Here is a 15,590-nt window from a genome sequence, read left to right as displayed (position 1 = left end):
ATTTTAATTTCAATAGCAGTCCTCGCCAAAGCATCCCTCCTGTTCAGCCAGCCTGCAGAGTTGCTCTCACACCTCACCAGGAGCTTCATTACCCTGCTATTTAACTTTCCATGAGTATTTCAAGCAAGTCGTGCTTTAGCTGAGCACAAGCAGCTTTGAGAGGTGAATAATACAGACCCACTGCCTCAGCTTGTAAAAGAAAGTGGCTGTTGCTCTTGCTCTGTCACGAGCAGGCTGCTCTGCTGCCATCTTAGTCCAAGGGACCATGGGTGTTGGCCCTAAAACAGGGAAAAAAGCACATAAAAAACAAACAAACTGAAGAAGTTTGTATTGTTGCGGGTTTTTTTTTAACGTGGTTCTCTGCTGCTCTGCCTGTTTTTCCCTGTGCCCAGCCCTAGGCGGGTGCCTTGGCTCCAGCCAGGATGCGCAGTGCCCTGGGGCCGTTGCAGTGAAGAAGCGCATCGACTGCCACCCCCAGCCGGGCGCGTCCCAGGAGGCCTGCGAGGCGCGGGGCTGCACCTGGTGCAGCACCGATGTGCCCAACGCTCCCTGGTGCTTCTTCCCTGAGGACAGTCCCTACGGCTACTCCCGGGCTGGGAACATCGAGAAGACAGACAAAGGCTGGAGGTGAGTGTGTGTGGCTCCTCAGGTGCTGCCGGCTGGCACTGCCCCACCGCTGCCGCCCTGGGGGCTCTCGCTGAAGACCTCCCCCAAGCTGCTCCGATACTCATGCTCAGCTTGTGACAAGGAGGGTAATGGGCACGTTTCCCTGTGCATATGCCATGGAACTGGGGCTCTGTGCTCTCACCACACCACTGGTGAGGAAGTCAGGCAGGGGCACAGGCTGGTCCCTCCCACCCTGGTAGCTGTGTCCCAGGAGACTCTGCGGTCTCCTTGCTTTGGTGGCACCTATTTTATCCATTAGCATCAAGGACAGCGTAGGCTGACCTCAGGGATAATTTCTCTTGACAATGAAATAATGATTTATTTTGAAAGAGCTGACAGAATAGCTGGGTTGTTCCCCCAGCTCTCCCCAGGGTGGTCTCAGCCAGTGATCAATGTTTCCACTCCAGGGTCACACTGAACAAACGCCAGTCCTTGTCCCTCTTTGGAAATGACATTTCCCCGATCGTCTTGGAAGCGGAGTTCCAGACAAAGGACAGACTCCGGTTCAGGGTGAGCATTTGAGGGGTTGGAATAATTTAACCAAAGCAATGCACACTGAGTAGTGAGTTAACCTGCTCCCTTCTTACCTTGCTTTAGCTCTATGACCCCAACAAGCAGAGGTTTGAAGTCCCGCTCAAGATCGATGGTCCCGGGGTTACCGCCGAGGAAGCCAACTATGAGGTGGAATTCTCGGAGGACTCCACGCACTTCACAGTCAAGAGGAAAAGCACTGGCACTGTGCTGTGAGTACTAGAGGTGATTGATGTTGCTTTTCGTAGAAATTAGGTGTCATGGGGCAAGCACTGTTTCCTCACACCCTAGTGCTTGGGTCTGTGAGACAAAGGGGTCAAAAGCAAACTGGATGTATTATAAATGCAGATTTATGCCTTGTCCCTGAAGGACATTCATTATTAATAGGAGTATGTGCCTGCATAACAATCATCTACATATATGTATAAAAGGATATTCAACAAGTCAAATAACTTTTAAGGCTACGATATCATGGCTTGGGAAGCTGGTAGACTCAACTCATCAAAGCACTGAACTATGATGTCTGAAATTTGAGGTGTCAGGAGTTGAGCTTTAAATCTCCTGATTCTCTCCAATAGGCAAGTCTAGGTAACTAAACCTCAAAGCCACAGAGGCCATAAGCCTCTAACTTCCACTGATGTCAGTGAATGGCATTGTCCCTCTGCAAAAATATCATTTGTATTCTCAAGTTGGTACTGTAAGTTTAACTTCAACAAAAGCTCCCCTCACTAACAAATGTCAACAGGTGTCATAATATCCCCTTCCATCAACATATCTGTAGTGTGTAATGCTACTTAGGAAGAGAGTCCCAGTCAAGGTGCACTCCTGCCAGCTGCTTTTGGGAATGGTACAACGAGCAGTGTAAGGATGGCTTAACATGAGTGATGTAAATAAGACAATACAGCCTCTAGAATGGTCTGCAGATGGAACTGCCATGCTGGGTTTTTAATGAGCTGACCATCCTTTTAAGTTACAGTCTCATGGCATCTCCTTATACATGACATAGTCAATTCTGTAAAGTTTTCTTTTTGCAAGCTATTGTAAATGAATGTATTATGCATTACTCCAATAACAAAAATAATTTAATTTCTCATTAGACTTAACAGTTCTGTGTAAACAGTGGACTAATGTTAAAGGCCCAGTTTTCTTCTCCTCATAATAAGAGGCTTCTGTAAAGGCTTATTAATTGGAATGCTGATGAAAGAGGTGAATGCAAGAGGCAGAGGAGCACAAGTTGGTCCCCACTGAGCAGGTTTCCAGGGGGGCACATTCACTGGCCTGCCATGGGCCCAGGGAAGCCTCTTCCATAGCCCTGGCATTGGGGCACCCCTTGTCCCCCAAAGCCAGGGCTCAGCAGTGGCACAGGTGTGGGGTGCAGCAGTGCTGTGCTGCAGAGCCTGGGGAGGCAGAGGGCAGCCTTGGTTAGCAGCATCTGTGCAGCACTTGGCAGCAATGCTCCGCTCTCAAACATCCCCATGGGAAATCATACACTGCCTTCAGGCAGCTAAAAGAGTGCTCCTGAAAGCCAGATGACCCCCAAAAGAGGAAATTGCGGGTGAATATAATGCACAGTTAATAGGCTTTATCCTGCAAACAATAGCAGGGCTGCTACCAAAAGATTCTCTTCAGGAGAGACACAGGATTTTGCATATATATGTTGCTGGGAATTTTTATTTCATGTGAAATGGCACAGCAAATACTATAGACTGAAGGATCCTGTCAGGGAACCATTCCCCTCGCAGCTGAATCATATTTAGAGTTATATTCCCTGTCTGAGTAGCAAAAATGCTTTCCTTTCATTTGCTTGCCTGTCCATCCTGTCAGAGTGAGGGAACGCAAGTGCTCAGGGATAGCTCCACAGCCTATCTTAGAGGGATTTGCAACCTCCTTAGCCACCAGAAGTGCTGTGCAGATGGAAACCTTTCAAAACAGGAAAGCAGGTTATGTATTCTGGCCTAAAAGCCGTGGCTGGCTGCATTTGCTTCACTGTGAAGGATGAACCCTCAGCAAGCAGTGTTATAGGAGCATCACCATCAGTGGCTGCACTTGGCTGGCTGGATCCAGAGGAGCACTGGTGGCATATGGCATGTTAAGTACATTTTCATGTTAGTTCAACCTGCCCAAAGGCAGGTTTGTATGCTAAACCCCAAATCTTTTCCTCTGGGCTCCCTCCAGAGTTGGTGCTGCAGGGCATCCAGCCTGCCTGGGCCAGGCACCAAGATGCACAGCTGGTGGTCTCTGTGGCCACACCAGGTTAGGGCAAGTGCCCCTGAGAAACAGGCAATTGCCTAACACCTGGAAAGACTTCAGCCTGCTATTTTAAGATGTGAATGGCCATGGCCTTGCTGTCTCAATGAACAGCTGAATCAATCATATGCACACAAATACTGCTTAGAACAGTTGATGTGGGCAAATAAAGCCTCTTCAACAGGTGCTGCAGTTGCACTCCCCAGGTGTGAGTGGATAATAATTTGTGTCTGCACCAAGTCAGGTAGGAGTGCTCTGCTGGACCTTTTAACATCCCTGAGGAACTCTTTCTCATCCTAAAGCAATCCCAAATCCTCAGATATCTGTTTTACGTGATGCTTCTTATCCCTTGCTAGCAGCTCCACACTGCTGGATGATGAACCCCCCAGAAAAGCCTAAATTCCCTCATGATCCCCAGTGTGCTCTTGCCCAGATGACAGTCCACCTGGGGACGGAGCAGTCTGTCCCAAGTAGAAACATGGGTTTGGGCTGTGCTTTCAAAGTCCATGTCTGTATTTCCCTACTCCCCTTTCCGTGGTGCAGTCTGTCCTGACATCCCTGTCTTTGTGCCAAAGGATTTGAAGCACTGGGGTAGCTGATGGCAGGCTCCTGTCTGTCAGCTTGATAGAAAACCCCATCTCTGCTCTACCACTCATGTACACAAAGCCTCCTCCTCATGAGGAATGATTTAATTCCACATTGGAAATGCTAAAGAGAAGAGGCAGAAAGGCTTTTTAGTATTCCTGAATGTGCTTTACTTGCTGCACACGAGGAGACTTTGCCGTAGCTGAGCTACCCAAGGAGGGCAGGACAAACTTAGAGCTTGTAATCACAATAACAGGAGAGACGAATAAATTATGTGAGGGGAGAGACATTAACAGCTGATTGCAAACCTCATGCAGAGCCAGGAGCAAGAATAAAAGGCCAAGTCCTGCTATATTTTCAGCTTGCTCCAAGATAATCAAGTGACAGCCACTGCTTCACCTGCATGGGGCGAGAATTAGACAGGGTCAGGTAGAGAGATGATCCAGGTGCTGCTGGGGGCTTCCAGAACCAGGACCTCTTGGTTTCCCTTGTCTCCCAACGTCCCAGGACCTCTTGTCTCCCTTTCTGCTCCCAGTAATGCCTCCTTCTTACCTTTTTCCTTCTCACCCACTGCTGTTCTGTTCTCTGTCCCATCCCACCCTTCCTGCTCCTGCTCCTGCTCCTCTTCTTTACCCTCTCCAATGCTCCTGCTGTTTCACTGGTAGCCAGGGAACATCCTTTTCTGTGCCAGTAGCTCTCCAAAGCCATGGGGATGAAGAGGTGTCATGTCCATGCATTCACTGGCGAGGTGCTAAGAGGCTCAGATGAGACTCAGGGGCAGACAAAGCTCCCACTCCCATCCAATGTCAGGTATTTTCTGGTTTTTTCTCGGGAAAACCAGAGACCTGAATCTGATTTAAGGTTGCAAGTCACAGTTCTGAACCATGAGAGACAGGGACTGGGGACTGAGTCTCCTGTCCCAGAGGTGAGGCTCCCAAACTAACATCTTTGTGGGACAGCAGAGGCTGCAGGGAGCCCCTCCCCACTCCCATCATACTTGGAAAATAACTGTTTTAGTAAATTGGTATGATCAATGGCAAAACGCTTTGTCAAGAGATTGCTTTAGTTTAGCAAATCCTTGCTCACAATATCCTAGTTGATCTTGCAGCTCTAAGAGGAAACTCTCCTATTGTCAGCCAGGTTTATTGTTTACAGTAGTAAAAACAGGAGAGAAAATACTGTGTTGTAGTAAGGCAGAGAGAGAACTAAAGAACCTCTGTGTTGTTTTGTAGCACATGCACTCAGGTTAAGTGCTATCCTCCTTCCTGCTCCTGCCACACTAACAACAGCAACCACTGGAGGAGGTAGTATCAAGAGTGAGCATGAATGCTTCGAGAAAGCATACACTTCCTCAAGAACAGAGAGTAAAAGACTGGGAACTGTTTGCCCTAAGACAGTGATAAATAACAAATCGTTTTGCAGAGTGTGATTACTCTGTGGGACTCGTTGCCCCAGGGCAGCACTGACATGGGAGGCTTAGCAGGATACACATTCACGCACAATAAAACATCATCTGTAGGGAAAAAAAGCAAAACAACCCAAACTATTTTTGACTCCATGTTTCACAACATCATTTAATCCTATGAAAACAGCCAGAAACTTCCTCCGTAAGCAGATTATTGCAAGACTGGCTCTGAGTGACATCTTATGCCTTCCTTTGTAATATCAGGCCTGGGCCATTGTTGGAGACAGGCTGCAGAGGGACGAACTACTGATTTGATTCTCCACTTTAATATCCTGACTTTTCCTTCATGATGTCATACAAATAATGGAAGGCAGAACATTTTTTTCCAAACCAGATATGGGCTACATACCTTGTTTGCTATCATTTGGGAATATATGGCACAAATAACCAAAATCTAATCAAGATTTTCCCTAATTTCCAAAAAGGCTGCTGCAGAGTTCAGCTGCCTTTTTTATTGATTGTGATAGTAAGCACAGACGCCACTTACCATGAAGACATTTTTACATAGGCAAGGCTATTAGAATGATTTATAAAGCTATTGTCTTAAACTGCAGTTTTGCTGAAGGCCACAGGAGCAAATTGTATGCATCATGGGTAGCTTGGGTCTGTTCCTAGTTTGTAAGAGCTATTATTTTAGTCATCTAATCATTAAGATTTATGTTACATAGGCAAGAAGTATTGTAGGGCTATCACTTATCCAAGTGTTTTTCAGAAGAGAAATAAAGCATTATATATCCAGCCACTTATAGGACATCCTGACATCACAACAATGAATACAGTAGAAGTAGAGTAGAACTGTGTCAATAGCTGTAAATATACCCTGCCGTTCTTTTTTTAAAAAATGTCATGTTTATGGAAAATCTGTTGGTTACTCATGCTGACTTTCTCCACCTATTTGATAAATCACCTTCAAAGTAAGATATGCAAGTAAAAATTCATTCTTGGTGTGCCTTCTGCAGTCCAGTGGTGTCCCAAGAATCACAGCTAATAAGGAATACAGCTTATTATCACAACTGCTTCACTGTTGTGAAACAGTGTGTTATGGTTTAACCCCAGCTGGCAACTAAGCACCACGCAGCTGCTGGCTCGCTGCCCCTCCAAAAGACGGAGAGAATTGGAAGAGTATAAGTGAGAAAACTCATGGGTTGAGATAAGAACAGTTTAATAATGGAAAGAAAATATAATAATGATAATAATTATAATGATAATTATGATTATAATAACAGCAAACGCAACAATAATAATAATAATGAACTAAAAGGAAAATAACAGAGAGAAAAATAAAAACCAAGAAAGAAAAGTGATGCAAATGAAAACAATTGCTTACCACCAGCAGACTGATACCCAGTCAGTCCCTGAGCAGCAGTCTGCCAGCCAACCTAGTTTTATTGCTCAGCATGAAGCCATATGGTATGGAGTATCCCTGGAGTCAGTTGAGGTCAGCTGTCCCAGCTGTGTTCCCTCCCAGCCACTTGCACTCCCCCAGCCTACGCACTGGTGGGGCAGCGTGAGGGGCAGCAAAGGCCTTGACTCTGTTAAGCACTGCTCAGGAATATCTAAAACATCCCTGAATTATCAACAGTTTCCAGCACAAATCCAAAACACAGCCCCACACCAGCTACTATGAAGAAAATTAACTCCAGCCAAAACCAGAATTCAGTGTCTCAAGTCTCCTAATTCTGGAGGTTTTGTAAGACCACTTTTAGAAATGCCACCAGCTGCTTGCTCACAGCAGGTGAGTCAGTGCTTTGAGCCATTGTATACATTGCTTTTATTGGTCTCAACAAACCTCAATAGAGCAAGGTTGTTCAACCAGGTAAATCCTCATGTCCGGTTCATATTACAAAGGATTGATGATTGCACTCCTGAAAACCATTTTGTACTGCCTGACTAAAAGTCATGCCCCTCTAACATTGCGACAATGTCAGTCATAAACTACAACATGAACAGGATGTTTTATCTATCTGCCCACCCACCTTCCTTTAATACTACTTCCTTGGTCTGCTGCAGTTATGTTTCATCCTGGTGGCCAGTGGGTTGACTGCTGGGTATGAGACTAGTTCCCTTGCTGGCCAAAAATGTTAATTTTTACACAATCTTTTCAATCTGAATCATTCTTTTTTTCCTGATAAGAGGTTAAAAATGAGAGAGATTTACTCTTGAGTGTAGTACACAGTGTTTGGAAGAAAATGTTAACTTTTATCAGTCAGACTCCCTGGACAGGCCTCAGCTGACTGTTTGCAGGCAACAGACCAGACAGATGTTAAAGAGGCCGCTTTGTATTTTCATGGCCAGGAGTGTCCTCACTAACAGACACACTAACAGGTTAAGACTTTCAGCAGTGAACATGTGTGCAGCTATTACTTCCTGTGCAAAGAGAAGGATTCTTGTCCTCTCAGGCTTTGCCATGTCTAACTGCTGGTAGGGGTTGAATTTTTGACAGTGAATGACTGTTCAGTTGTATTTTTAGACTTTTTTTAGATCCCTTCTGTTGTCCATTAGAGTAGTGTTATGGTTCATAGGACTCTTGGAGGAGAACCATGCAAATTCCTGCACACAGGATGTAATTTTATGCTCTCTCCTGTTTTGTTCCTTCTGTCTGGTTTAAACCAGCAGGAGGGGAGGTGGGAGAAATAGAATATTTTTGTTTATTGTATCCAAATGTTTAAGGAATGACAGACACAGATTTTTCATTTAAATGATCACTCTTTGCCAACACCACACCAGCAAACACATAAAGTAACACAACAGCCTACCACAGTGCACTGCAGAGCAAAAGGACTCTGGAAGCTGCTTGGGAGCGGAGGCAGAGAGAGGTGCCAGGGGAAAACCTGACTATGCTGTCCTCTGGATGGAGATAACATAATGATGCCCAGGAAAAAAGAGAGAGTCATTACCAGCCTTTTTATGTCCTGGTTAATGCTATATTTAGTGCATAGCCGTGCTGGCGCATGGAGGTCTAAGGAAAGAGGAGGTTGCTGGGGAGCAATGGCTGGTGGCACCACATGGGGAGCTGCACTGGTGGGGGTGGCAGCCCTCGGAGAGCTGAGTGATGGAGGGGTGCAGAGCAGGGCACTGTTTTGGCAATGTCATGCAGAAGTTGGGTACGTGACAGTTGCCTGAAGCAACGCATGAGTCATAAAAGAGTGTCTCCGTGACATATAAAGATATGGTGGGGCAGAGAGTTTGTTCTTAGGATTGTGGTTTACACCACCCCAGTGATTCTACTGGTTAGGGAGGGGAGCTGCTGAGCTGAAGGAGTACTTTAATGCCATGGTAACACTAATTGCTCTCATGATGAGAAATGTCAGTGCAGTAATGTGGATACTACAAATGTACAAAGCCTCGTGTCCTCTGAACAGACATCATGGAGAGTGCTCAATGAGTTAGGACAGATATTTAAGCTCTTCCCAAAGCATTTCCCCTCTGGCAGCCTTTGCTTTTTGCATAACCCTGTGGTCTGCTCAGAGCAGTGACCATTCTTGCCTTGGCACAGGGCAGAGCTGTGTGACAGCTCTCCTTTGGTCAGGAATATAGCTCCAGAGCCCACCCCTGTTCCAACACAGCAGCAGCCTCTTGCAGAAAGGCCTCTGTTTGCCAAGGGCTGGATCTAATTTTCAGGGATATTTTGTGTCCATTGCCCTCCTAAAGAAAACAATCTTATTTGGTGCTGCGTGTAGGTGGAGAAGCTGATGGAAGGAAGGGAAGGAGGGAGGGGTTGAAAAAAAAAAATCAAGAGCTAAATAAAATTCTTATTTTTCCTGCTTGTAAGAAAGGCCAAATAGACTTTTAAAAACATACCTGGACCCTTCAGTATGTGTACTTGACTTTGGATTTGTGTGCTTGACTTCAGATTTGTCTGGGACAATCTAGGGATAGATTGTGCCTGCTTTTTGCTTGGAGAGGCAAAAGAGCGTCCCAGTGAGTGGCTGTCCTTGCTTCCTCACTGGGAGAGTAGGCCAGTGTAGTGAGAGCAGTTGTGCCCTCCCAGTCCTTCCAGCAGCAGGGACTTGTCCCCAAGCAGGGGTACTGGTGGCATGGGTGGCAAGCCACTCATCAGGGAGTGCTCCCCTCGTGGGGTTAGCCCTGCTCCCCACCGACACAGCCCACCTTCCTCTTCTCTGATTTACCGGTCAGTTTGATCAACCATTTAATTTTGTCAAAATCATTGACAGAAGACCATTAAAAGGAGAGTTATGCCACTTCTATGCTCCATGGTTTGGGCTCATTTATTTTAATTAGCTATAACAAATTTGTGGTTAAACAAGGCTTGAGAGGGTACTATTTAAATGTGGTACTCGTGGCATACACAGGACCATTAATAAAACACTTCTCCACAGCTTGACTATTTTCTCCCCCATCTAGCTCGCAGCTTATCATATCACTAGAGATAGGAAACAGAATGTAACACCTAATTAAAATGTGAGCCTGTGTCCACAAATGAGTCAATAGAAATAAAGGCATTAAGCTAGTGAGAGAAGCAGGAGAGAGTCATCACAATAAAAACATCTTGTTCAAGCAGACCCTGGAGGAAGCTATGCTCCTACCTTAGGCACCTGCATGAAGTTAGGGATAACATGAGGTATTCAGGTCCTGATACAGAAAAACATTAAAAACTAAAAGCTGATAAAAAGTAAATGTCTGTTTTTCTCATTAAGAATTCTGAACTCCACTGTGTAATAACAATTTTTAGCCGTTACCGTTGGTTGTCATAGAAATATCACAAGCACCCACTTATTTTGGTAATAGATTTATAGATAGTGTCTTCTGTTATTTTAGTTGTTCTTTTCCATAATTATATTGATGCATTTTTTGAATAAGTAGATGAGATATCTGAGCCATCACAAGATGAATTGAATATATGTTAGGTTAAGCATTTCAGAGGCATGCATAGAATTTAATGGTTTTTTAATATTGTTATTCTCCAAAAGACATAAAAAGTAAAAATAGGCAGACATGAATTTAAAATTATACGTACCAAAGATAAGCAAACTAACCATGTCTCCCTCTGTTTGTCACAGGTGGGATAGTCCCCTGGTCGACCTGTTTTTCTCCAACCAGTTCCTTCAGATCACCACTACTGTGCCATCCACTTCTGTGTATGGATTTGGTGAACATGAGCACCCGACCTTCAAACACAACATGGACTTCAGTACCTATGGCATGTACGCCAGGGATCAGGCACCAACGGTAAATCAGTTTACGCAGCACTTTGTCCGATCTTGTGTCACCAGAAGGAGGTGGCAAGCATGGAACCTCACAAGTTTTGCAGATATCATCAGTTTTAATTAAATTACAAAGCCATGAGTCATTTTGAGGGTACTTTGAAACCTTTCATCAGAAACTTTCTCACAGTGCAGTTTTCAGAAAAACTATTTTGTGTGCCAAGATTCTGGTTCAGAAAAGCATTGAATTTCATGCTCAGATCAATCCCTGTTCATCCAAACAAGCTGGACTTCAGCAGGACTCATTAGATATTTGGCTAAACTGGAATCAGTGGTTGATGAGTCTGTTTTAACTAGCAAGTGATTCTTACCCGTGCCATTTTGGAGGGTTTGGCAGAATATAAAAGGTTTAACTCAGAAAAACTAAAAAGTGCCATTGTGACGAGGCATTAAAAATAACTCTTTTCTATTAATTTAACTTCACACCAGTTTAGATGAAAAAATCCGCCACCTTTCAAAACAAGTCTAACTATGAATGAATTTCCTTTTCTATGGATATGTAGCTACCTGACAAAAACTATGAAAAATAGCAAAGTCAAGCCATACATCATCTGCCGTTTATGTTTCAGTCATTTGCCAACCTCTATGGAGTTCATCCTTTCTACATGTGTGTAGAACCTGACTCCAATGCCCACGGTGTTCTTCTTCTGAACTCCAATGCACAAGGTAAAAAGATACATGGATTTCCTATTTGGACTGCATATAGAAAGATCAATAAGTATATTAAACTGCTTTAGTGATTGCTTTTTCAGTGTGATACAAATATGAGTGACTGTTCCCTAACTAAGCTTCCAGGAATTACTCTAGAGTTTTCAAAAGGGTTTCATTAGAATGACTGTTTAACAAGGTAAGGTATTTTCAGAGAAAATATATGCTTAACTTTTTTTTGAATATAGATATATATAGAGGGAAAGAAGAAGGTGTAGGAAATTTCCTCTGAGATGGGCATAACTAAATCAAATCAATTTAAGTTAGTCCTATATTCTATATGTGCAGAATAGTTTTGTAAGTTGCCATGGTCACCTTACTTTATTAATCTAGTGGTATAATTTCAGAAAAGGGGAATCTTCACGCAGTCTATAAAATCAGTTTCCCCTGGCAAGCAGTGGCTTCCAATAAGAAGATTAAAATAGCATAGAGGAACCCTAAACACAAGTTTGTTGATCCTTTTTATATAAATGAAATTTAGACAAATGGATCTATGCAATCTCCTCTCTGTGGGATTCTGTGATTTATTGCTGCATAATGCCAGTCTGAATGCCTCTTAAACACTGACAGTGTTGGAGTATCAACCACATCTTTAGGAAGCCTGGTCCAGTGTTTGACCACCCTCTTGGTAAAGAAATGCTTCCTAATGTCAAGTCTCAACCTCCTCTGGTCCGTTCTTGACCCATTCCCATGTATAGTGCAGAGCTGGTTTGTACTGAGAACCTATTTTTTTCCCTTTTAGATGTTACTCTGTCTCCAAACCCATCTTTGACTTTCCGCACTATTGGGGGGATCTTCGACTTCTATCTCTTCCTGGGACCGACCCCCGAAAATGTCATTCAGCAATACACTGAGGTTAGTAGAAAAGTGCATAGGGCACACGGGGCAGTGCCTTGTAACAAAGTCCCATCAGGATCTGGTAGTATTAGGTAGTGCAGCCAGAGCATTGTCGTGATCTGTTTGTACAAAGCTGTAACTTCAGATCCATGCGAAAACTGGCATATGCTCAAGCATCTGTGAGCAGTCTGAGTGTTGCAGGCTGGCTGGGTGTTCAGTGCACATCTGCAGCCTTTCCTGCAGTATTTCCGAGTGGGGTTCAGGAGTGCATTACAGGGATGCAATGATTCGAAAAGAATCTGTTTAAGCTTACTGTTCTCTTGGCTGTCATAATTTCAGTCTTCGCTGTATGACCATGACTGTATTTTGACACTGTGGATGGAGAAAAACTAGGCAGAACACAGATGGGAATGTTTGGGAACTTTACATCTGCTGGATTTCAGAGGTGTTGGATGGACTTTAAAGGCTTAAGCCTTTATTTGCCAGTGGAATTGCCTGTTGATTTTGGAGCCATCAGCGTATTTTAGTAATGAAAACCCATGTAATTGCATTGGAGAGTATAGATGTGAAACAATACACTTACTGCTGTCTCACAGAGTGTAACTACTTTCTTTCCAATTGCCCAGTGTTTTCCAGAGAACCGAGACTACACATGCAGATAGCTGTTTTGGAAATGTACTTGCAATTCTTACCTAGTGAGGACTGCACAGAAAAAAAAGTAGCAGATGACATGTTTTCTCTCATCACCAAATGCCAGGTGATGCGTTAACTGGGCCTTTGCACAGAAAATTGCCACCTCAGACCCAGGCTCTGTACATAAAGAAATCAGTGTCAAATTTAAAGCATGTGGAGCAAAGCTGAGAAGGGGCATGCTGCTGTGAGAAGGAGGGGTCATGTGTGCAGACCTTGAGGATTAGGCTGCAACTGAAGTGCTAAGCAGCTATGGTAGAGCATCCCAGAGCTGGGCACTCAGAGCTCACAGTGAGATGTGCATGTGCTTTGCCTTCCCCTGCAACACTCCTCAAAGGGGCCTGAGCTCTGATTTTTAGCAAATCTTTTGTCTTTCCTGGTTTTTTAAAGCCTCCATATCCTCTGATTGCCTTCTTTTAAAGTGCCTGAAATGGGAACAGAAATACTGTGGTTCAGACTAAGGGAAAAAGAGTATTCAGCAGAGAAGGAAAGTATTGCTGGTTTCTGTTTTGGTGATGTAAGGGATAAGACTTGCTCATGCTGCTGTTTTGGGAAGGCTGGAACCTCCCCAGGGTGGTGGGTTCTGTTAGACCTTCCTTTTCCAGGCAGAGGTTCAGGTTGTGCCTCCCAGAGAGGTGGGAGGCTGATGGTGCCCCTCCATGTCCCGGAGCAGGAGCAACTGTTCTGTTGCTTGTAAGTTTTCAGCTCCCTTTGCACATTGTCCTCACCAGTCACCTGTCATGGTTTAACCCTGGCCAGCAACTCAGCTGCTCGCTCCCACCCTCTCAGTGGGATGGGGGAGAGAATTGGAAGGGTAAAAGTGAGAAAATTCGTGGGTTGAGATGAAGGCAGTTTAATGGGTAAAGCAAAGCCATGCACGCAAGCAAGGCAAAGCAAGGAATTCATTCACCACTTCCCATGGGCAGGCAGGTGTTCAGCCATCCTCAGGAAATGGGGAAATGGCTGAACACGTAACTGTTACTGGGAAAGACAAACACCATCACTCCAAGTGTTCTCACTCTCTCTTCTTCTTCCCCCAACTTTATACGCTGAATATGATGCCGTATGGTCTGGAATATCCCTTGGATCAGTTGGGGTCAGCTGTTCCCACTGTGTCCCCTCTCAACAACTTGTGCACCCCCAGCCTCCTCACCTGGTGAGGTGGAAAAAAAATCCTTGAATTATCATCACTGTTTTCAGCACAAATCCAAAACACAGCCCCATACCAGCTACTATGAAGAAAATTAACTTTATCCCAAGCAAAACCAGCACACACCACCTCTGATCCCATTGCCACAGACCACCAAGTAAACAGGTTTTTAACTTACACATGGGTAATAAAACCAGGAAAAAAAAAAAAAAGGAAAAATAAGTAAAGCAACTCTCCCCCGGGCTGCAGCTTCGATCCCTATTTCAGGGGAATTAGTGCAGCAGTGCAATGGAGATTAGAACCATCCCTGTTTCTTTTCAAAGTCTTTTGCTGGTGTTTGAAAGCAGCATTTCTGTGGCTTAGCAGGTGGTCAGCAGCTGAAAATAAAATGAGAGAGTTCTCACTCCCCAGCTGATGGGTAGTGGCAGCTCACTTTCCACCCCTGTGTCTGGAAATGGAGCTGGAGAAAGAAAACAAGGTAAAGGAGAGCAGTGGGCGTCTCCTAATGAGACATGTCACATGCAGGACCAAAAAATCTTCTGTTCTGTATTCTTTGAGCTTGTGCTGAGCTCTCTAGGGAATCTTAAGGAATGCACATGTTCGTAATTTCACAGTGAAATAATAAGTTCTTCGGTAAACATCCTGACATTCCAAGGTCGCAAATGTTACAATTACCATAGTATTAGTCTCTAGGGTAATGATTTGGCTTTTATGTACAAGATCTGTGGGAAGGTGAAGGAGAGAGAAAAGACTTTATTTTTCAATTGTATTTTCTGTCACACTGAGAGGACTTTCCTGTGCAGTCATTGTCATGCTGTAGGGAGGGAGAAGGGGTGGAAAGGAGGAGTGTGACTGATGTCTGCAAGGCACAGCTCAGCTCTCCGGTCTCTCAGCTGTCTGCATGGGTCTCCTCTGAGAATTGTTTTGGGAAGTCCTGGCTGCCAGGGACCCTGGTGGGACCAGGCTGCACTGCTGCAATGAGCTTCCTGGGGGAATGACACCCACTTCCCAGTTGTGCAAGCATCTGCCCCAAATCACTGCTTTTTGCAGGGACCACCCATTGTATCTCTCCAGGATGTCCCCAGGATGGCAGGGTGGCCAGGTGCCAGGTAGTGCATGGCTGTTGAGAGCAAGGGAGTTGTGTCCAGAGCAAAGTGCTCCACATCTTTCTCGAAAGTTTTGGGCTGTTGCTTTCAGTGACACTTCAATGTCTGAGCAACCCTTCTGGCTTCCACCCTGCTTGTTTCTGTGAGAGATTTAGGAGCTTAGCTCTGCTCTGTGCTTTCATGTGGCTGCCTCCAAACCAGTGAGTTAGGACAGCTTTGTAACAAAGCTCTTTATTGGGTCTCTGAAGTACGCAATGTTTCCCTGTGCACCTCTCCAGGTTGCCCCCAGCACCCAGAGGTGGACCATGGACTCTTGCCCAGAGCCACTGGGCCCAGAGCTCCCTGTGTGCCGATCACGGTTGATTGCAGCTGCCCTGTTA

General features: G+C 44.8%; 1 protein-coding gene across 1 annotated transcript in view; it reads left to right on the top strand.

The window, feature by feature from the left end:
• Window positions 1–388: 388 nt before the first annotated feature.
• The window catches only part of LOC113993638 (sucrase-isomaltase, intestinal-like), a gene marked incomplete at its 5' end in the record, with an annotated part of 56,798 nt that continues 41,596 nt past the window's right edge, over window positions 389–15,590 (top strand). Inside the window, 6 exons of the mRNA XM_027731984.2 lie at window positions 389–627; window positions 1,074–1,176; window positions 1,264–1,409; window positions 10,516–10,684; window positions 11,289–11,385; window positions 12,170–12,282. Of these exons, the coding sequence (XP_027587785.2) occupies window positions 389–627; window positions 1,074–1,176; window positions 1,264–1,409; window positions 10,516–10,684; window positions 11,289–11,385; window positions 12,170–12,282 (867 nt within the window). The remainder of the gene's footprint in view (window positions 628–1,073; window positions 1,177–1,263; window positions 1,410–10,515; window positions 10,685–11,288; window positions 11,386–12,169; window positions 12,283–15,590) is intronic.

Source organism: Pipra filicauda, unplaced genomic scaffold, assembly GCF_003945595.2.
Source record: "Pipra filicauda isolate LSUMZ 115617 unplaced genomic scaffold, ASM394559v2 scaffold167_size3244652_pilon, whole genome shotgun sequence".
Classification (NCBI taxonomy): Eukaryota; Metazoa; Chordata; class Aves; order Passeriformes; family Pipridae; genus Pipra; species Pipra filicauda.
Note: the sequence above shows the minus strand (reverse complement) of the source record. Positions and strands in the feature narration are given on the sequence as shown.